We start from the raw sequence: 22,682 nt of genomic DNA on the forward strand, positions 1-22,682 counted from the left end.
TACGAACACATCATCATCATATCAACCCACCACATTGAGAAGGGATTAAGGCCGTAGTCCACCACGCTGGTCCACCAATTATTTATATACGAATACGAATTATAATAATACAAATTACGTAAAATTTAAGTAAAAGTTTTAAATTTTACGTAAAATTATAATGTAAATTTTATGTACGTATAACGTAAAATTTAACATAAAATGTTAAATTTGTCGCTGTATTTCATTTAACATAAAATGTTAAATTTTACGTTATAATACAACCGTTTAAAAATCAATTTCTTAAAAACAAAATGCATTTTGAAATCATTGTCATGAAATAGAGATTAAATAAAACAATACTGTAATATAAATGCAAACGTTCTGTCGTTTTACGCAGCAATTATCAAGCAACATATAAATCACTTTTTTTGGACATAGTAAGTTTGACATAGTGTGGAAGAGTGATGACACTTGTTATCTAGATTATATTATTAGTAACTCACTTTTAGCAAAAAGTTACCTTTATTGACACGTTTCCCTCAGGTTGAAAGTCAGTTAACACAGATATAGGGCGTTCAAAATCCTATTCGTAAGAAAAAGAAGACGCTAAGCGTTCTGTGTGCGTTGGTGGGCACTGAAGAAAAAGTGATGAAAACCCGCCCTGTTTCGTGCAGGCCTCATATTTTATTTTTAAAACCTATTCATATAAATTATGTTTGTAAAAGGAATACATTTGAAGTCACTAATTTCACAACTCATTTTCTTTGCACATCACGTCCGATTTGGACTTCGTTCTGGACAATGCTTCGGCTTCTTCTATCGTGTCAGGTAGCCTGACGTTTCGCGTTTCGGGTAGCATCAGCACCAATAAGCTGGAGATAAAGCACATTCCACCGAACAGAACTGTTGGCATCGATTTGTGGTACTTAGACTGAAACAAAAAGGGACAGTTTTAATTTTAATTTGAAGCTAAGACCAAACAAAGGCGTGCTATGCGTGCGTGTATAATGTTTCTTAGTATTGAATTTAGATAGCGCTCTTCCGATTTCATGAAAATCCTAGTTAACTATCACGCGATTGAATAAGTAAACGTTGGGATAAATTTTTCAAACTAAACACTTTTATATAAACTTTTATTAAAATATCTATGTATTTTATGTGTATGTTTAAATAGTAATGTATTTAAGTTTATATATTGATATTTATATACATATATATAAATATATATGTTTTTACTATATATATGTAGTATTAGTATGTATTGTATATGTAATGTTTATAATTAGCACAATTTAAGTATTGCACTATCCCGTTTTCTCTAATATGTTTCTTCAATCAAAGGTTGTCTGGAAGAGATCGCTTAAAGCGATAAGGCCGCCTTTGTGCATATGTATATTATCGTTTTTTTTTTTTGTTAACCTGGTTTTATATTTGTTTGTGCAATAAAGACTTTTTTTTCTTCTTTTTCTACTCTTAATTATTCTATTTAACAAATGAAAATATTTATAAAATGTCAAAGTGCTAGTAATGAATTTTAAATAGAATATAAAATGAAATAGTGAATATTAAATGAAATGGCGGAGTCCCAGGAACATTTTACTCTTTCATCAATAAATAATAATAAAAGTTTTACTTCAATCGCGCATAAAGGTTACACGCACACACTTTTTTTTTGTATTTTATGTTTTCACTTCAAATCTTAATATGTATTGCAATGTAATCTGTGTATTGTAATCAAGAATTGATAGGCTTTTTTATATTTTTTTTTATTAGCGTATTTTAAGCAGTTGTTACCAGTAGTGGGGTAAGCGGTGCTATAAGCGAGCCTATTCTGCCAGCCGTGGAGCACACGCTGATCAGAGTCTGCCGCATATTGGTCGGGAACACTTCTGACACGTAGATGTATACTGAACTGTACGTCAAGGTCACGCTCCATTTCCCGATGAGGTATAGAGGGATAGACCAAAGATCCGCTGTTAAAAGAATATTTATATAATGAAAATTAAGCTTAACTTGCTATGCTCCGCGAAAAGCAGGAGAATCTGTGTAGTGTAATTTATAATTTCTGCAAGCCTTATACTCCACACCAAACAGATCTTTGGCAATATTCCATCTACGCACGTTTGGCTCCGACACCGGAGCACCCTCAGGAGATGTTGACTTTACAATGAATAGTTTTTAAGAATATTAAAATTAAATTATATCTTAAAATGTAAAGGAGTTTTTCGCTTATTTCTGAGGCTAAGCCAATATGGTCTGTTTTTAGTTTGAAGGGCGTTTTTGCCGGTACATGAGACTTAACTCCTACGCGTCAAATTGTTGAACACACGGCGGTTCTTTATAGAACATGTTTCTTACAAATGTTTCTTGCATGCCTATGCAAGAAACCCGTCCTGCAAAGTGCCCAAAAATCATGCTTCGACCATCTTTTATCGTGGATAAAATCGCTGGGTATACTCCAGTGGCAACTAGTAAAAAAAAAAAAAAAGCAGATAAGTTTATCAACATTGGTGTCGCTAATAATGATAAGCCAGCCATGCAGTCTGAGAATGATCGGGGTATATCGCATACACGTGTTTAATTGTTTCACAATAAAAAAAACTGGGTCATTTTACAGACTACTCTATTGAGATTCTAAACAGAGATCCGTATAGTAAAAACCTTTTTATCTTTTATACCACTAGAATTTAGCTCATCCGTGATGATGGCGTCTTAACAGGTTGGCAGTTTTATCAAACCCTTACGGTGCCTACGCGACATCGTACCGGAACGCTAAGTCTATTGGCAGCGCGTTTTTGTAGCTGTGTGGTAACTAGCTACCGACAAAACCACCAGACTGGACTAAATTCAATTCCAAATCTCCTGCCAGGCATTCAACCCAAGACAGGGCCGTCTTAAAAATTTCAACGCCCACTACTGCGCTAAGGAAGTTCGGTAGAGCAGAATTTTTATTAATGCAAGGTGCAGTAAGACCAGATTAAAGAAATGTCTCATTTTAAAAACATCAGACTTGATTTTAAGATACCAACTCATTCTTTCATTTAGATAATACAGATGAGTACCTACTCTTTTGAATCGTTCACATATACTCTTTTAAACCTTTCATAGACTCTTTTGAACAGTTCTTAGTACTTCAGAATAGATAAATTTTGACCTTTCTATAATATATAAACACTCTTTTGAATATTTAGATCGTCCATAGTTACACCTTTACATTTCTAAGATATAATTAAATTTTCTTATTTCAAAAATTTAACTAGATTTATTATAAATGAGTGGATAAGTAAAATGGTCCCACATCTGAATACGGAACCCAACTAGCTATTTTTACCATTATTTTTAAAAATCTGATTGGCCATATCATCAATATTGGAGCTTCAATGGTAACGAGAGCGTATTGCGGCAGGCAGTGTTTTATTTAACACGTGGGAAAAAATGCTTGCATCGTAATAATATTTCAAAGATAGAGTTTAAAAATAAAATACTTCTTTGAAATCGCATTGCTGTTGAAGGAGCGAGCCCAGTGGTTAGGACTGAGGCTTTCCTATCGGGTTTACCGAATTCGATCCCCGTCACGCATCTCTAACCTTTCGGCGTTTTGTGCATTTTATTGTCAACTGTATTCTGATCTGCCGTCCTCACAGTGCTGCTCGAAGCATAGAGGTTATTTTTTCCCACTCTACACAAAAGCTCTAGTAGGTACCACTAAAACATACTTAAATTGGTTCATTTTATTAATCCATTACCGGCCCACTACAGGGCGGTTAAGACGGTAGTCCACCACGCTGACTGTGTGCGGACTGCACATACTTTTGAGAACATTATGGTACATTATGGCATGCAGGTTTAATTTGATATATTTTAATAGCTTTAAGCGCACATAACTTAGAAAAGTTAAGTGCGTGCTGGGTTTCGAACTCGGTCCTACCATGGGCTATCATCGCTTCACTTCTTATTTTTTTAATATTTTTTTTTTTTTACAACAACGTACACATCGCCATCTAGCCCCAAAGTAAGCGTAGCTTGTGTTATGGGTACTAAGAAGACTGATGAATATTTTTATGATTAATATACATAAATACTTAGGATATAGGTACATTTAAAAACACAAACACTGAAAAACATTCATGCTCATCAAACAAACATTTTCCAGTTGTAGGAATCAAACCCACGGCCTTGGACTCAGAAAGCAGGGTCGCTACAAACTGCGCCAATCGGCCGTCAAAATTGGTCCAAAAGTAAGGAATTCTATACTCACATCTCGGTAAAAAGGCGAAAAGCAAACTCGTAGCCGCACACGTGGTGTATGTCACTATCATCGTCTTCTTCCTACCGTATTTATCCAATACAATCACCACCACTATATACGCGGGTATTTCCACCAGCACAACCAACATGAAACTCACATACTTATTCGAACTTAGCGACACTGAGTTGATGGACAGCCCGTAGTATACTAGAGAGCAGGTTAACCAAAGGAATGAACATATTAGTAGTCTTTTCCATATAATACTAGAACGTATTGCTTTCGAGAATTGAGATTTCTTATCCACCGTTTGGTTCTCTGGTTTTAGCAGAGGATCGCTTAAGGCGTCCAAATCCAATGTCCGGGGGTCTAAATTGTTGATTTTTGCAGCCTTTTTCAGAGTTGTCACGGCTTCGTCCCTTCTGCCTTTGCTCAGCAGCCATCTTGCGCTTTCGTTCATGAACCAAACGTATATTCCTACTATGATAGCTGGGCTGTATAGTATCAGAATGTAGGTCCGCCAGTTGTCCACGAACCAGGCTAGTACGGCGATCAGGACAACACCCACGACGAAGGTCATGTTGCACATCGCTGAGACAATGACTCGCTGTTTCAAGCCAACTAGTTCCACCGCTGAAAGTAAAGGTAGCGTTTAATATTTTAAAGACAAAGACAATGATGCATATTCTGTAGTATCCTTATCCTTAGAACAAAAACAAAACCATTGTTCTTAGGTAATAATCTATTAACTAAATTGCCACGTCTAAACGTAATGTCATCCTCTTCACCATTTTAGGGTTAAACCTGTGTCGTCACCTATCAGTTTGTTCCTACTTATCCGCTATTCTTTTGTTTTTTATTGTCTTACATTTATCCTACCTAGTTACAGCAATTTATTCTATCAACCTGCTAAAAACCTCAGAAATGAAAGATCGTCATAATGCCAGTGTCTACGTATATATTTTTTTTTAGTGATGCATATCAGAAAAAAAAAATTTAAGCACATCATATCAACCCTTTACCGGCTCACTACAGGGCACGGGTGTTCTCCCTCAATGAGAAGGGGTTAAGCCCGTATTCGACCACCAGGTTTTATAAGACCTTATTTTTTTTATTTCTTCTATTCGGAAAAGGGAAACATTGTAAAAACATTGTAAAAAGATTGTCCTGGAATAGCTTATAACTTAAGTAGTGCATTATTTTCCGTTCAGTATGGCTATTTACTATCTAAATATATATTGCTAATAGATGGAACTGCCATACATTTTTAGGAACATTGGTAGTAAGCTTTCACGATAAATAAACAAAAGAAACTTACCGAAGACATACGCAGATGGATATAAACCACCACCAAAGGCGGCTTCCAGGAAATGCAACACCAGATATGTGATGTAATCCGGTGCGAACGCCCTGGATATGCCAAAGATGAAGCTTGCGGTGGCGGCGATGCCCACAGCGACTCTTCTTCCGAACCTGTCTGATACCGCGCCAGTCACAAGCATGGCTGCGAACATTCCCGAGTTATGCACGGTCCCTACTAACGCTCGCTTCCATTCTTGGCACCCTAGATTGAACTAGATAGAAAATTTGTATTATACAGTATTTGTCAGGTTAATTTCATAGTTCAGAGTAGTAGTTATAGAGATATTTGTGACAGAGCTCGTCCGGGAAAGTGCTACCACCATGCTTATTTCTGCCGCGATGGCCTGTTCCAGTCTGAAGGTCATGGTAACCAGTGTAACATTCTCATAAGGCATAACACCTACGCCTCAGTTTGATGGAAACTAGGCGACAGGTTGCAGGACGTATTTCTTGCATGTCCTGCGAAGTGTTGCTCTGTTACCAACACATCTTCATCTGCTTAGTCCGACAGTTATTACTTATAAAAAAAAACCATCAACATCATTCAAGTGTTGCCAACTCATTGGTAAGGGCTTCGGTCTTCCTTTCCCTGGGACCAAGTTCGATCTCCAGCACGCGCCTGTATATTTTCGGAGATATGAATGAGGAATTCTGTGTGCTATTAAACGAATGAGGTTGATGTCTAAAGTTAATTTTAACAATTGCATCTTGAACTATGAGTTAAAATGAATTAGAATAGCCAACGTCAGCCTTTATGAAAGTGTCAACCTGATCGCAGAGATTATAGGATCGTTGTTTCGATACTATTGTCCGTGAGTGTTCCTAGAGGAAACTTTAAAGAAGGAAGAAAAGTCTAGGATATGTGTAGCGTGCAAACTCACATAAGAACAGAAGAAGAAGGCACTACTTGGCTACGCTTAATTTTTTTTTGCTGCAGAAGCTTAAGTGAGATTAAGTGAAGTTTCATCACAAAATTAAGTGTGATTCAGTTTAGATATTGGTCATCATAATCACCAAAGCTCTACAGCCCTGAGTGGGTATAACTGGTTCAAGCAAATTTCTTCGACGGTGGCGGTCAGAAGCAGCATCCTCCCAACTCCGAACTCCCAAAACCCTCATGTCTACTTAATCACTTCACCGGCCACTAGATCGTCCTCGGTAACGGCTACGCTCCTCCAATCAGCTTTCCTCAACCTTTTGGGGCTCTCGTGCCTTCAATGCGTTGCACATTTCCACCCATTGCATTCTTAACAGTTTAATGGTTTTGTTGTTTCGGTTCTTTCGAAAGATCGTGGTTGCACCGAATGCGCTAAAAACCATTATACTAAACCGCACCGAACACTTATCTCAATATCCTTCGATCGAAAATGAGCAGGCTTTTTTCGTCTCTTTCGCTTAATACTCAACACTCGGCACTTAGATATAGTTACCTGTTACAAAATATATTGTTATTGTTTTTACTTACTTCTTTAACAAATGATTTCCCTTCCTCATAGACAAAGCTGTCGCAAGGAATTGTTTTATTTGTGAATTCCTCTGGAAGACACTGTTCTATGGTCCTGTTTTGCAAAGGCGCGTATCTGGTACAGGATTCTGGGAGGTTCTTCTCCGCGTTTGTGGGTACAGCGTATTTGAGCCATGATGTGTCGTTAAACCTTTCTTCGCAGCCGTGGACTTCGCACCTAAGAACAAATAAAGAAATATATGACCATACGTCGCCATCTAGTCCTGAAGTAAGCGTTGCTTGTGTTATGAGTTCTAAGATAGTTATAGTGTGTATTATTTGATGGTATTGTAGCCTAGTGGGTCTCAAGTCTGAGCTGAGACATTATTATCCACTCATTACCGGCCCACTACAGAGCACGGGTCTCAGAGTGAAGAGAACTTTCAGACATGTAGGTTTCCTTACGATTTTTCGTTCATCGTTGAGGCGAGTGACATTTAATGCTTAAGACACACATAACTCCGAAAAACATGAGGTGTGTGCTGGGGATAGAACTCGGTCCCGCTACATTTCAGTGTGTTTAGTAATGGTACCTTTATTATCATGGGATGATTGATAAGATTTTATTTTTGACGTTTTGAGGTCCTAGAAAGCTTTGGTGTCATCATGTCTGTGTGTGTGTGTGTGTGTGTGTGTGTGTGTGTGTGTGTGTGTGTAAAGGTCTCATAACTTTTGAACGGCTTATTCGATTGAACAAGTTATAAGTGAACTTATCACTTATAACTATTAGATTTTTGAGAGATATTTTTTTTAACTTCCCTTAAGAATCTAAATTTCTAAATTTAAGTTTAAAAATCTGATAAATATAGCTTTATGAAACTATATAAATAAATTCCCATATCCCCGGCTGGAAATCGAATCCAGGACCTCCTTTTAAAACTCACAGCACTCACGGTCACGCCAGCGACGTCGTCAAAATTTTCGTTCGTTATGACTAAACTTGTGGTACTTTCAAAATACCATTTCATTAGTTGAAGAATTATTACTACTGAGATTAAATAAATAATAATAAATAAATATACTACGACAATACACACATCGCCACCTAGCCCCAAAGTAAGCGTAGCTTGTGTTATGGGTACTAAGATGACTGATGAATATTTTTATGAATTATATATACATAAATACTTAGAAAATACATATAAACACCCAGACACTGCAAAACACTTATGCTTATCACACAAACATTTTCCAGTTGTGGGAATCGAACCCACGGCCTTTGACTCAGAAAGCAGGGTCGCTGCCCACTGCGCCAGTCGGTCGTCGATTAGACCGCCATCATTAACAGTAATCTGCAACTTGCAAGCAAATCTGCATCAATCAAATTTTCCTAATTAATAGCCAAAGAGCCTACCAGAAAATTGCTTTACACGTATTTTTTTATTGGCCCACCTGATCGTCATCATCATCACATCAACCCACTACCGGCCCACTATGAGCACGGGCCTCCTTCCACAATGAGAAAGGATTAAGGCCGTAGTCCACCATGCTGGCCCAGTGCGGATTGGTGGACTCTACGCACCTTTGAGAACATTATGTTGATCTCTCGGATACGCAGGTTTCCTCGCGATATTTTCCTTCACCGTCGAAGCAAGTGATATTTTAATTACTTAAAAGGCACATAACTTAGAATAGTTAGAGGTGCATTGGGATTCGAGCTCGGCCCCCGGAAAGTTTAGTCGAGCATCTACCCAATGCTATCACCGCTTCCCCACCTGATGGTAAGTTTAAATTCCCTCGCCCATAAACAGAGCAATACTTCACAGGGCACGCAAGGAGCACGTTCTACAACATGTAGCTCTGTGTTTTTGAGGCGTAGGTGTTAAACCTTATGTGCCTATAATTACACCGGCAACCACGCCTTCAGACTAGAACACAGCATTGCAAAAGTGCTGCTTAGCGGCAGAAATAAGCATGGCGATAGTAGGTACCATCCTGGCTGAGCTCTGTCACAAAAAGCTCTCCTACAACTAAATAAATAATAAATAATAAATAAATATACTACGACAATACACACATCGCCATCTAGCCCTAAAGTAAGCTTAGCTTGTGTTATGGGTACTAAGATGACTGATGAATAGTTTTATGAAATTTATTTATTTATTTATACACTTTATTTGTACACCACAAATAGGAAAAAAAAACAATGGCCACAACAAAAATAAACTTAAAAAGTAGGATACAAAGGGAGCGATCTCTTCCAGGCAACCTTAGGATTAGGAAATAATATACATAAATACTTAGAATATGCGTATAAACACCCAGACACTGAAAAACATTCATGCTCATCACACAAACATTTTCCAGTAGTGGGAATCGAACCCACGGCCTTGGGCTCAGAAAGCGGGGTCTCTGCAAACTGCGCCAATCTGCCGTCAAATGATCCTAGAGTCACGATCTACCAAGCAATGAAGCTAAATGTGCCGCTACAACCAGAAAAATCTATAACTTCACGTTCTTTAAACGCATCGCCACACTAATCCTTTACATTGGTCTTTCTTTACGCACGGTTCTTTCCGATACCGGAGCATATTACTCTGCGCAATTGAAAGCACAATTAATGAAAACGTCCATCGATCAGTTTTTTCGTTACCTTGTACAAAAACTAACCAAAAAAACAGTTTCGCAATTAAAGGAATGGATGGAGAATGATTCGTGTACATAAAGAAGAATCATAATTATAGTCATACAATTTTTTAGCCATTGTCATTATCTACAAAATATTGGAACACATAAAAACAAACGTAAAAATAAGTTGTGTGTATATCTATGTCATTCTGTCTCCTAAACTACCACTATGCAAAAATAAATGTCAATCCATTGCTCTGCTTAAAAACAAGAAATCCCACGGGAATCTTATGTTTTCTGGGATAAGCTATTACAGATTGTAATCAATGTCTGTGCAAAATTTCATCCAGATCCGTTTAGCTGTCCCGGCGTGATTGAGTTACGTCCATCCATCCAAACTTTTGCATTTATGATATTCGTATAAATATACTCGTAGCATACAATACTAAATTATATAAATTTGCTTATTCAATTATTTATTACATTTTCATTAAAATTATCATGAAAAGAACAGAACGTGAACAAGGACAACATATCTCTTAAGAGAATTTTTCCAGAAGCCCTCGAATATGTGAAAAATGAAAGAGTGGAGCTTAGAGTTGCTTGTAGGCTCTGAGACTACCAGTAAGCAATTCATACTGGATAGGAAATGTACAATATAGATTAGTATATAATATGATATCTCTAACTTCTGGGACAGTGCTAGTACTAGGGGGGTTGCTTTAATAACCCCTGGATATAGATATACGAACTGGTAGGCGCAGCATTGGTCGACCCCCAACGAGATGGTCTGACGACATTAAGCGCGTCGCAGGTAGCCGCTGGATCCAAGCGGCACAGAACCGTGGAATTTGGATCTCCGTACAAAAGACCTATGTCCAGCAGTGGACGTCTATCGGCTGATATGATGATGATAATAGATAGATATACTAACATAATATACCGTGCTTAATATAACAGTTCACTGCTGGACTACAGTTCTCTCCCAACGGGAGGTCTCGCCCATTATCACCAGTACCCAGTAGACGGGTTGGTGATCGCAGTAGATGGTAGTAGTAGCACAAAGGACGCTGCTGCCCGGTCTCCGTTATATTCCCTTAGTCGCCTCGTACGACATCCACGGGAAGAGAAGGGGTGGTGACAAATGTATTCTGATCTGTCACCACACGGCGAACTGTAAAATAATCATCATCATCACATCAACCCATTATCTTTTTCTGAGTCCAAGGCCGTGGGTTCGATTCCCACAACTGGAAAATGTTTGTGTGATGAGCATGAATGTTTTTCATTGTCCGGGTGTTTATATGTATATTCTAAGTATTTATGTATATTATTCATAAAAATATTCATCAGTCATCAGTACCCATAACACAAGCAACGCTTACTTTGGGACTAGATGGCGATGTGTGTATTGTCTTAGTATATTTATTTATTACACTACATAGCACGGAACTCGTCCCACAATGAGAAGGGGTTAAAGCCGTAGTCTACCACGCTGAACAACTGAGTCTACAACGTTGTTGCCCTGAACGTTTTGCTGACCTAATTAATTTTGTCTCTGAGGCACAGAGGTGGACTCTGGATGACACCAAATATTCTGATTTTAGTTGAGTACTGCCCAAAAAATTCCATATAAAACAGTATTTTGGCCGACCTGGTAAACCACTATCTTCAGATACTTAGATGAACAAGCTAAACACTAGATAAACGATGACAAGGTAGTCCCCCTAAAATAACTTTCAGGATGCGTCTCTGGATTTAATTTTAACTATAACTATTAGCAGTTAACGCACAATATCTGCGTATCGATCTTCGAACATGCATTTAGATAACCTTTATACGAGTAGGCTTCGTATTGATACGCTTATCAGTTCGCCGTGCATGAGATTATGGTAATGAGAGTGATTACAACAGCTGTTCTAATATAACATGCTCAGTCGATCGACAATATCCGTGATAGCCCAGTGGTTACGACTAGAAACTAACTTTTGTATGCTAAAGTTTTTATAAAAAATATTTAACGATGTAATTTTATTGAAACTCGTGTCAATTTTACCGAATTCCTTGATAAGTTATCTCGCAGCAATTGCATCTTGTTTCATAAGTGTTGTAAATTATCAACAGATGCCGTTAGTAGTGGAATAAGTCGCGCTATAGTTTAGTGTATTCGTTATTAATCCCTTACATACATTCTATTTCGATGTATACTAAAATTTAACTGTAATATGTTTTGACCATATTTGACCACTTTATTTAACAGCTAAAGAAAACACGGTGATGAAACTTTTTTGCTTGAGAGTTCTCCATAATGTTCTAGAGTCTACAATGGCTTAGGTGCAAGACCTAGATCTTTTTTAGGGTGGTTAAAATTCCATATTCTTTTGCTGCTTGCTTCCAGCGGCACGTCTTAATGATTCCCATGAATAATAAATCACTTCGCCCAACAATGACAACGCTGGACAGGCGGGTTTGTTATTGCGGAGCGGTTACAACAAACACTGCTAGCGCCAGTATTGCTGCTACCCGAAGTCAGACCGTCTATTTGTTTTATCTAGTCAATTTATTTATTTATTTAAGAGCACTAACAACATGCATATTACACGTTTTTTAAACATAGCACACACACGAACACATGGACTGATATGCACGTCAATGACAAGTGCACATAGCATTGACAAAGCGTCATATAAACTTAATTTACAAAAAAAAAAAAATTAACACAAAATTTAACTCGCCGGTAAGTGTTCGGTGAATTCTTTTCTAAAAGCTGTGGGTGAGTCATGGAAGATATCGATGCTAGGTATCTTTTTAGATAAATCGTTGTATTTCGCACAAATACGTATAATAGGCGCTTGTTTTCCGAGAAGGGATTTAGTAAATGGTATATGAAAAAAAAATGTGGATTTGCAACTTCTGGTGTACCGGCGCGGGGCAGTCAGAGATATATGATTGAGAAGGTTGTTACATTTAATTTTGTTTTGTAATATTTTATGTAAAAAACACAGATTAAGAATATCCCGCCTGTTACGAAGAGATGTCATTTTAAACACTGCCAATCGCTGATTATATGACTGTCTGTGTGAAAGGCCACTGACATAAAAAGCCAGTATACCACTAAATAGCCCTTGACTGCAGCCCCATCTGGTAAGTGATGATACAGTCTAAGATGGTAGCGGGCTAACCTGTTAGGGAGTATGGTAGACATATCCCTAATATGTTATCACGCGATATCGCCCCGGAACTCACGATCGCTTAGAAGCATGTCTTTGTAGGCAGGTAGGTAGGAAGGTAACGGCCGAAGCGTCTCACAAGACCAGACCAGAGAAAATTCAGAAATTATAAATTCTCAAATTGCTCCTGCCGGAAATCGGGACCTTCCACTTAAATTCACAGCGCTCACCGTTGGGCCAGAGAGGTAGTCAAAAATTTAACCTCGGACCTCAAACTAACGCTAATGAGAGCGACGCCTTATTGTTTAGCAAACATCGCGGTTTAAAATAACAGGATTGTACACTTTATCATAGCGTGTTGCTTAAATACACACCGAAGTTATAATTAAACCGTAATAATCCAATTAATAAACTCGCACAGAAAGTAACCGAACAGTATTAAAGTTTATCCAAGTTGCCGAGATACAAACAACAATGAACAGCTTAATAACAAAGTTTTCATTGCAATCATTAAAACAACAGTGGAATAAGATGATAATGTTTTCCGACAACCTCTGAGGAATGTTTTATTACTAGGCCACATAATTAGGCCATTGGGCGCAAGAGATCGATAGAACTCATCATCATCTTTATATCAGCCATTCGACGTTGTACCATAGGTTTTTGTAGGGTAATAGTTTTGGGCTTCTTGCATCTATGTAGTTGGGGGCTACCAACGCTGCGCGTACTGAGCAGTGTCAGTACGCGCAGCCTTCATTTCAACGTCCATCATTTCTTTCAACAATACTTGTAATGCAAGGAATACGCCTACAAATCAATCTGCCTTCCTATTATTTATTTAATCGTATGGCATTTTCTAAGAATCGTCATCATCATTTCAACCAATGGATGTCCACTGCTGGACATAGGTCTTTTGCAGGGAGTTCCAAAATCCACCGGCCTGGGCCGCTTGCCTTTAACGGCTCCCAGCGACTGGCCCGATTCTAATCACTGAAACTCTTATAAATAAGCTCACAAAACCGCATTTTATATCGAAACAAAATAAAAATTCGAATGTAGGATACATTATAAAATTATTACCTACCGTCATTTTTAAATTCTTACAAGAAAAGTAGGTTTATTATCAAGATAATCCATAAAAACCTTACTCTCCGTTTATTTGATGCTCTTGCTCTATGGTGCCACATAAAATTTAACTATAGATTGATATATTGCGCAGGCTAAACAACGTTGACTCAAGTCAGTAAATGGATGGATGACCAACTTTGCAGGTTTGAAGAAGTATTTATCTGCCAGCTCACTCAATAATAATCGTTATATAAAGAGTTGAAATAGTACTTTAGCTGACTTGAATGTCTTGTAACGGAAATTATAAACTATAATAAATATTTAGTGTTCCTTTTGTACTGATTTACAATTATAAAACCCGCATTATACCTATGGTGCGACATTTTCTTTTGTTATCGTTAACAGGTCTTCTTACAAAGTCAACAATGAATAGAAATCCTTTTGTACACCGTATAAAATGTTAAAGTACCTGTACATCTGTTCCTGGGCCTCAAAGATGAATCCGCATTCGAAGAAACTTGTCAAGAGCACCGGAAATAGTAGCAGAACGAAATTAAAGAGATTGTAGCGTCCATACGGCCCCAAACTCTCGAGGATGGAGTCTAGATTGATTTCTTTCTTCTGTTCCATTCTTGCTTTGTGCGCGTACTATCTGTAAAAGGATTGCAGTTTTAAGTTCAGCTTGATTCACTTAAGTAAAAGCAAGTTACTACTGCGCCGCACCGGATGCCTTCCCGGACCATCTGAACTTTTTAAAATGTCAGTGAAAATCGGATTTGGGTTAAAAATAGTAAAAGCTCGCTCGTCAGACATCTTAACTGTTTCATCTGTGAGAAAGGTATGAGGGAAGGAAATGAATTAAACGTTATTTACGTTTAATTACGTTAATTAATTATTTTATTTACGTTTCTGATACGAGCCGCTGAGGTGTGGAACATCTTTCCGGTATCTTTGTTGCCCGTTGAAATTGAAACTTAATATAACTTGAGTACCAATTAAACACTTTGCTAATTAGAAATTGGTTCGGAAGAAAACAACGGTTCTGGATAATTGACGACAAAACGTGTTCATGAAAACGAAATCATCAAACGCGCTCCTCTAAAACTGGTAATGAAATTCAAAAAGTTCATAGTTCAAAATTCATTTTTTTCAAGTAGGTATAAGCAATTTTGCAACGTCAAGTCAGTCTGTTTGTAATGACATTACCACTGGTATGGAAGGCAGATTCCACCGAGAAGAGCCGAAAAGAAACTCAGCAGATTGCAATTTTTCAAGATAATTTTACAGTCTTTAAAATTTTCTATCTTGTGAGCGATGAGAGCGGAGTCTTGAATTGAAATGCACATAACTCCGAAAATTCAGTGGTGCCTGCCGGGGGTGGAACTCAGTCTCCACGAAAGGAAAGCCGAAGCCTTGACCACTAGGCTATCACCGCTTATATACGCATCAAATATGTATTCCTAACTTAACCGCTTGAATATTCGAATCAAATACGAGAATTGCTCACTTGACGTGTACCGCAAGCGAAGGTTAGTGACGTATGATTGTTTTGGATGTCGGTAGTAATGTGATCTCCCACGCTCGCTAATGTCACCTGCGGTCGATTGATTGCGGTGGTGTCGTAGGTACATACACACAATGGTCGCATAGGATGCGGTGTGTTGAGGTTTCACTGAGCTGTTGTTGTGAGATTACCTTGAATGATCGAAGATAATAAACTCGGTACTCGATTTGTTCGAACCTTGTAGGAATGTTTAAATTAATTAATTCATTCAACTCGTAATATTATAAATGCGAAAGTGTTTGTTTGTTTCTGTCTTCTACCAATCAACTGTTCCTCTTTATATTCATGTCTTTGAACCAATTCATGCGACCCCGAGAAGTCCATTCAAATATCTCTGAGATCATAATCGAGTATATATTAACCTCCTACATTATAAAGTACCTTTAGTAGTTACGTATTCACCTACATAAATTATAGTGAACGTCATACGTAAACACTATTTACATTAATCCTTGATAAATCAATAGTACCTAACAGTAAAGGGCAGATAAACTTTTGTATAATCTGTACCAAAAAGTTTTTATGGGATTTTACTAACGGTCCCATAAGTACCTCGCCTGCCAAAGACCGCTTTATGCGGCTAAAGAAGTGTTCACTAATTATCGACTAGCTGTTGCCCTAGTTCGTCTGAGAACCGTAAAAAGTAGCTTAATTTACTCTCCGTCCTTTTAACTAACTCCATGCAAAAAATCAAGTTGTTTTCTTGCTTAGTTAAGGCGTGAAGGAAGGACAGACGGAGGACAATGATGGAGATCCATCGTAACATCTCAGTAAAGGCTTCGCCTGTTACCAACAAAAATAGTGGCATCGATTAGTGCAGCTCTCGTTAGCTCGCCCACGTCCTACGCGAAAGGTCAACGGAGGAATTAACCGTGCTAATTAAGACACTAGTTAACCCTTTAATCTTAATTGCTATAATCACGCAGCCGACCAGTCCGTAGAAAAGGTAATTTCCTTTGTGGCTTATCTATCTGGCGTTTTATCTAGAAAAATCTAAACCATTTTTTTTAACCGACCAATAAAAGGAGGCTTTCTTTTTCGGCTTTATTGTTATGTTCGCCATGATCAAAACATCCCATTACCGGCTCACTACAGAGCACGAGTCTCATCCCACAATGAGGGGCATAGGCCGTAGTCTACCACGCTGGCCCAGTACGGATTGGTATGGATCTCAGGCATATAGGTTTCCTCACGATATTTTCCTTTAACGTTGAAGCAGTGATATTTTAATTGGGATTCAAACTCGGCCCTCTAAAAGTGAAGTCGAAGTACTACACTGGGCTATGACCGCTTTTGATGATGAACTATATTTCTAGAGGTAAAACTAAAGCTACGAGGGTTCAGGGTTCCAATCCCTGCACGGCTAGCTTGGGCAAGAGACATTTCTATCCCCGAGGAAAGGATAAAAAATTATCTTCTCCGATAGCTTTATCAACACTCAGAGTTGGAGCACAAGTGGAAACAATATCCAAATAATATATGTGTAAAAATAAATGGGGGTCAACTTCTCCTATTCCATGTTCTCTTGCTTACGCATGAAAACGTTAATTATATCACTTGTCAAGGGATATAAAAGGGGGACATAATTTTTATCTCCTGCCGTGCTAGCCTTGCTGGCCTAAGAAAAACCCTCAGGGGTTATTTTTTATCACGATCTCACATTTTCATCTAAAATTATTTCTATTTCGGATGGTTTCGCAATCGACTCTTTCACTGGCTGACTTCACGAATTGAAACCACTGACTGAAAGAAGACGAAGAGAAGAATTTACAAATAACGAATTTGCACTGAGAATATTTTAATTTGACAGAACCAAAAATTAAGTGCTTCCTTTTAAATAAAATTAGATTGATGAATTTAACTGAATGCAATTTCACGGTAGCTAATTATCTTGTACTGCAACTAAGACATTATAAAACAAATTTAAAATAACTATTTTCCGCGCTTTATAGTTTACTAAGGGCTTTTGCACATGATGACGTTTTGTTCTTCGTACCAGTTTCAAATCGGATTAAAAAAATCTTAGCAGAGGATCTTATATTATAAAACCACATAGACAGCTTTGAATAATATATTGCGAGTTATATTTATCATAAACCTAACAACATTAACAAACATAACATGTCAATATATCTTTCAATAAGGACGAACAAATATCATGATTTGGCAACTCGTAGAAATTGATCAGAATAACATGGCGCGGTATTTTAACTTTTAAGTGGATAGTCAAATATCGTTTTTTCCATCGACATCGCTTAATTATTAAGAAAAAACTCTTAGGTGATAACTATTTGTTAACGATTGATGTATGCCTAGGAATCTCCTTAGATTACGCGTTACTTTTTTAGGCATTGTCTTGTTTTCGTTGTTAGTAAAAATTGGCTTTAGTCCTTGAAGGATTCGTTTTAGGGGTAAGGCTACACAAATAAGGTGTTCAGTTATTTATATCTCATTTACAGGTTATAATTTCCAAAATTGACAATATTAGCTTATGTTAGTTCAAAGCATATAGAATCTTAAAATGGCGGCCGGTTGGCTAAGTGGGCAGTGACCCTGCTTTCTGGGTCCAAAGTGCCTGGGAAAATATTTGCGTGATGAACATGAATGTTTTTCAGGGTCTGGGTGTTTATCTGTTTATTATGTATTTATGAATGCTATTCGTAATTATTCATCAGTTATCTTAGTACCCATAACATAAGCAATTACTTTACTTTGGGGATAGATGGCAATGTGTGTATTGTCGAAATATATTTATTTATTATTATTTATTTCTATAAAACCAATCACTTCAAAGAAAGAAGATGTACCAACGCATAAAAAAGGCCTATTTGGATAAAATATGAACTATTGACTTTGACTGTCATAGTGTGCTAAGGCCGTAACACGTATATTAAATGTACACACCGCTTATCTGTCATGTCCATCTGATGATGGTTTGATGTTATCTATTAAACACGACGAGTTATCTTTTATATTCAGATAAACACCACGGCGATTAGACACGGATTAGACGACACACAAAAACACGTGTATTATGGAATTTACAAATACGTAGCGATAAAGTGTCGACGTAGTACAACATTGGGGCCAATACTGTTGTATACAAATCTAAGCTAAACAAAAATAAATTTACCCAACTCTAATTAATGCTTGAAAGGATAGGACTATTTATAGACCTGTCTATTTAGTTTAGTTTTAAGATTTGAGTATAATTATCAATTTAGTTTAGTTTACACATTTGTGTGCAATATAAATGGCATCATTTTTTTTTATTTTACTACAAGTAAGCCCTCGACTTCAATCTCTCCTTTTGGTAAGTGAAGATGCAGTCTATGATGGTAACGGGCTAACCTGTTAGGCGTATAGCAGTTATATTAAACCCATGTCCTTAATCGGTTCTTATGCGACATCGCTGAGCGGCACGCCTTTGTCGGTAGGGCGGTAACTAGCTACGGCCGAAGCCTCCCACCTGACGAAAATTACAGATTTTATGTTTTCTTTATTTTAAGCTGATTAGTTTTATGTGTCAGTAGTAGTAGAGTTTTTTGTGACAGGGCTTATCAAGGGAGTCCTTCCGTTTAAAAAAAAGTCATATTGGTGGCCGTAAAATCCACTCGTGCATCGTTTCATTTAGCCATACAAAAACGTGTATGACTCTTTTCCAGGACGTATAGGCAAATGGATGGGCGTCTTGGCTTCAACCACTGTTCAAGCCAAGTTTATTATCAGGCATCTACAGAACGGCTTCAGTGTTTGCGCAGGCAATTAGCAGACACGTACAAATAGTTTGTGTGCATTATTCGATAAGCAAACACACTTGGCTGTCAAAAAATAACAGTTAATAACAGGCAATGTAGGCGTGATGTATGTAGATTAAATTATTAGGGATTAATCAGGATGCCCATATTTTCTCGAACTATAATCATAAAATTTTATTTACACACAGACATATGAGTCCTGTGTTCAAATCAACGCCAAAATACTATATTTATACTTAGTACTATATTTATATTTATACCAGCTCAAGGAACTAAAGTTTGAAATTTTAAGAGCACTGTTATATTAGCTCCAGGGCACTGTTATATTACTGCCTAAGTATGTCACATGTCCAATGTAGCGCTTTAAATACGGACAAGATTACAGCTGAGATTCGTATCATGTCAGCCCTCAGAAAAAGGACCTATAGGTATCCGAGACACAGCCAGTCAGATGGTATTAGAAGAGGTCAGTGACTTTAAGTGAGGATTTCCTATAGCTTCAACGATTCCTGTCAATATGCCAAAATTCGTTAGCTAAAGATTATACGGCGCTTGAAAAATCGGTCAAAAACCAAAGCATCACGCCACATTTGACGTCAGACTGCTTTTGTTAACCAAATTAGACTTACTGCTCGAGTATCAGATCATGGCCGGTCACTCACATTCTCACGAAAAAAAAAAGAATGTGTGTACTTATGTACACGCGTTAGAAGTTATACTTCTTTGGCGTATGGAAAAAAAAATAACTTGCAAAAAATAAATGCAGTAGTGATTAACGATAAATATTAAAATTAATCAAAAAGATTTTATTAAAATAAAAAAAGGTTTTATTAACGTAATAATATTTATTTATTCACACTGTTTGTACTGTTACGAAACACGTGTTCTAAATATAAAAATACTAGAAAATACAACTCGAACATAGTTATCGATTTTCATGCCACCTAGACCTAACTTAACGATGTAGAATTCAGGTGTCGGTGTGCGCATAGTAAAAATTCACTGTCATCATTTTTCTCCATCGCGCCAGAAGAAGTATAACTTCGAAAATCCTAAATGTAGTCTTATTTCTTTAATTAATTGGTTACCTGCGTGCTACCTGTTCCCGATGGTTTCGCCCGCGTAAACTAGGTGTCGCAATGTTACATAAATGTTATAGTTTACGAACCGCGGACTCATAGACGTAAACTTACCACTCGCCCTGTGACCACAAATTTAATTCAATCTAATCTTAATCTTTGCATTTGCATAATATATAATACACATGTAAGATTTTATTGATAATATAATTACTCTATCTTGTAGGGATTAACCTTTTTGCCTAATAAAGAAAATTTAAAATCATCTATTATTTTTTTCGACAAAAAAGGCATATTATTGTCATATTATATACCTATGCCCATAAATATATGGGGATACGCATATGGTTTCGCTTACGTTTTTAAGCTCTTCTTCAGGTCAGTGTTTTGTATAACATATTATTTATATATGTACGAGTTACAGCACGCGGCAGCGCATCTCAGATCAGCAGCACATTATTTCAGGTTGAAACCTTATTATGAATTAAACAAAATATAGTCTATATTAATCGCTGAAAATTTACCTTCCTGTCAGCGAAATAAGTTTTCAAATTGGTTGAGTAGTTCTTGAGTTTATCCATTAAATACATACTTATATCTAACTAGTATTAAATAACGCTACATAAATAAACAAAATAATCGTTTTTTTCTTTTTTCAGTGAGAACTTGATGTTTTTTGTTTTCCCGTATGTTACTTCCCGCTTTTCAACTAACTTCGTGCCAACAATTCAGTTGATTGGAAAGACAAATAAATAAACAAACACACTTTTAAATTTGTAATATTAAATAGGATACAACGTGTAACAGAAATACGAAATACTGTTGAAAGGTGCATAAGTATATTTCATAAGGAATAACCCCGTAAAAATATTAAATCATAATAAGCATATTTATTTTTCAAGTATTTACTTTTGACAGCCCTATTGAAGATAAAAGACCGACACGTGTATTGTATCTACGCTACGCGACGCGTACCTAATAAAGTGACAGGAGGAACTTGATATTACTTTTGTGTGTGATAGAGCTGTATCTGATTTTTTTTCAGTAAAAGACTATGGCAATGGTTTACTCAAAAACGATTAGCGTTTTGGTTTCACCGATAAGTTTTAAAGCCTTTGAAATATAATTTCGGTTTTCATTAACACGTTGTATAAGTAGAGACTCGATTGGATTTATGTATAATGCTAGACAAAGTCAAAGTAGGTACCTGGCTATAAACATTTCGCGCCGTGAATGTGGGTCGCATAGCTAATCGTCCGCCGCGTGATAAACCCGCAGCGGTGGATGAAACCTCTATAGGTTCGCGTACATTCAATGCAATCAGAATTAACAATGCATATTCATTATGCGTATTGCCACGGATTAGGTAAATCGGACAGTAGAGTAAGATAAAAATATTTAAATTTGAAATTTTAAAAAAAATCTCAGTTTTTGTATAGTGTACATTACTCTACTAGTCAAGCTCTTTCATTCGATACAAATTTTGAAAGAATTGGGGAAAAAAAATTAAACCGCCGTTTTGTGGTGGCGGACATCTTGGATTTGAATTGTGTCATATTGTATAGTAATATACAAATCAAGTCCTTTTAATTGATATCCACATGTGAGTTGTGGAAAAATATGTAATCCGCCATTTTGTGATTGCAGCGGCCATCTTGGACTATATTTCATCCAACACAGCTAAGAACACTACCGAGTTAATTGCATACAATTCTACAATAAACTACCTACCATTGAGGTGTTGGAGATGTCTCTTAAAAAGTTCAAAGTTTGTATTAAACGTAAGCTTATAGAAAAGTCCTATTATAGTATAAAGGACAACGTAATCGATAAAAGAGCTTGGGTGTGAATTATTGCTCTAACCAGGTTGCTTTTCTAATAATTTTAAATGATAATGTGAGATAGTGATAACAAAAAAAACATATGGCTAAGTTTGTTGTAGGCTTCTTCTTAGACCAGGACGCGTTTGGAACCCTCGTAGCTTTAGTTTTAAGTTTACGAATGTAGTTATCGCCATCATCTCACTACCGTGCAATTCTCATGAACGCATCAAAAGTGCCACTTATGAGCCTACTTGGATAAAGATATTTTTGACTTTGACTTTGACTAACCGCTGGTTTCTTAAACGATGGTCATTGAACCAGTAATATGACGTGCTCAGCAGTGTTAAAGCACGTTATTTTTAAACCTGGAGATAATCTGTCCCACAAAAAATCTTAATCAAGTCGAAAACACAGGAAATCATTCTGTAAATAAAGCTATCCGTTCCTATACTAACGAATTCAATAACATTAATGTTTAACAGGTTATAGTTATGAGTTATTCAGTACAACTCAAAGAGTCGAATACGTGGAAAAAATCCGTCAACCACGCTATCCATT

General features: G+C 37.0%; 1 protein-coding gene across 1 annotated transcript in view; it reads right to left on the minus strand.

Moving 5' to 3' along the window:
• Positions 1-221: 221 nt before the first annotated feature.
• LOC120632723 (organic cation transporter protein-like) overlaps positions 222-22,682 on the minus strand; it is a 30,243-nt gene continuing 7,782 nt past the window's right edge. Inside the window, exons 2-7 of the mRNA XM_039902703.1 lie at positions 14,370-14,552; positions 7,056-7,272; positions 5,547-5,802; positions 4,241-4,861; positions 1,777-1,955; positions 222-913 (exon numbers count right to left, since the gene is read on the minus strand). Coding sequence (XP_039758637.1) covers positions 731-913; positions 1,777-1,955; positions 4,241-4,861; positions 5,547-5,802; positions 7,056-7,272; positions 14,370-14,530 — 1,617 coding nt within the window. The 5' untranslated portion in view covers positions 14,531-14,552 and the 3' untranslated portion in view covers positions 222-730. The remainder of the gene's footprint in view (positions 914-1,776; positions 1,956-4,240; positions 4,862-5,546; positions 5,803-7,055; positions 7,273-14,369; positions 14,553-22,682) is intronic.

The sequence above is a fragment of the Pararge aegeria genome, chromosome 20, assembly GCF_905163445.1.
Source record: "Pararge aegeria chromosome 20, ilParAegt1.1, whole genome shotgun sequence".
NCBI lineage: Eukaryota > Metazoa > Arthropoda > Insecta > Lepidoptera > Nymphalidae > Pararge > Pararge aegeria.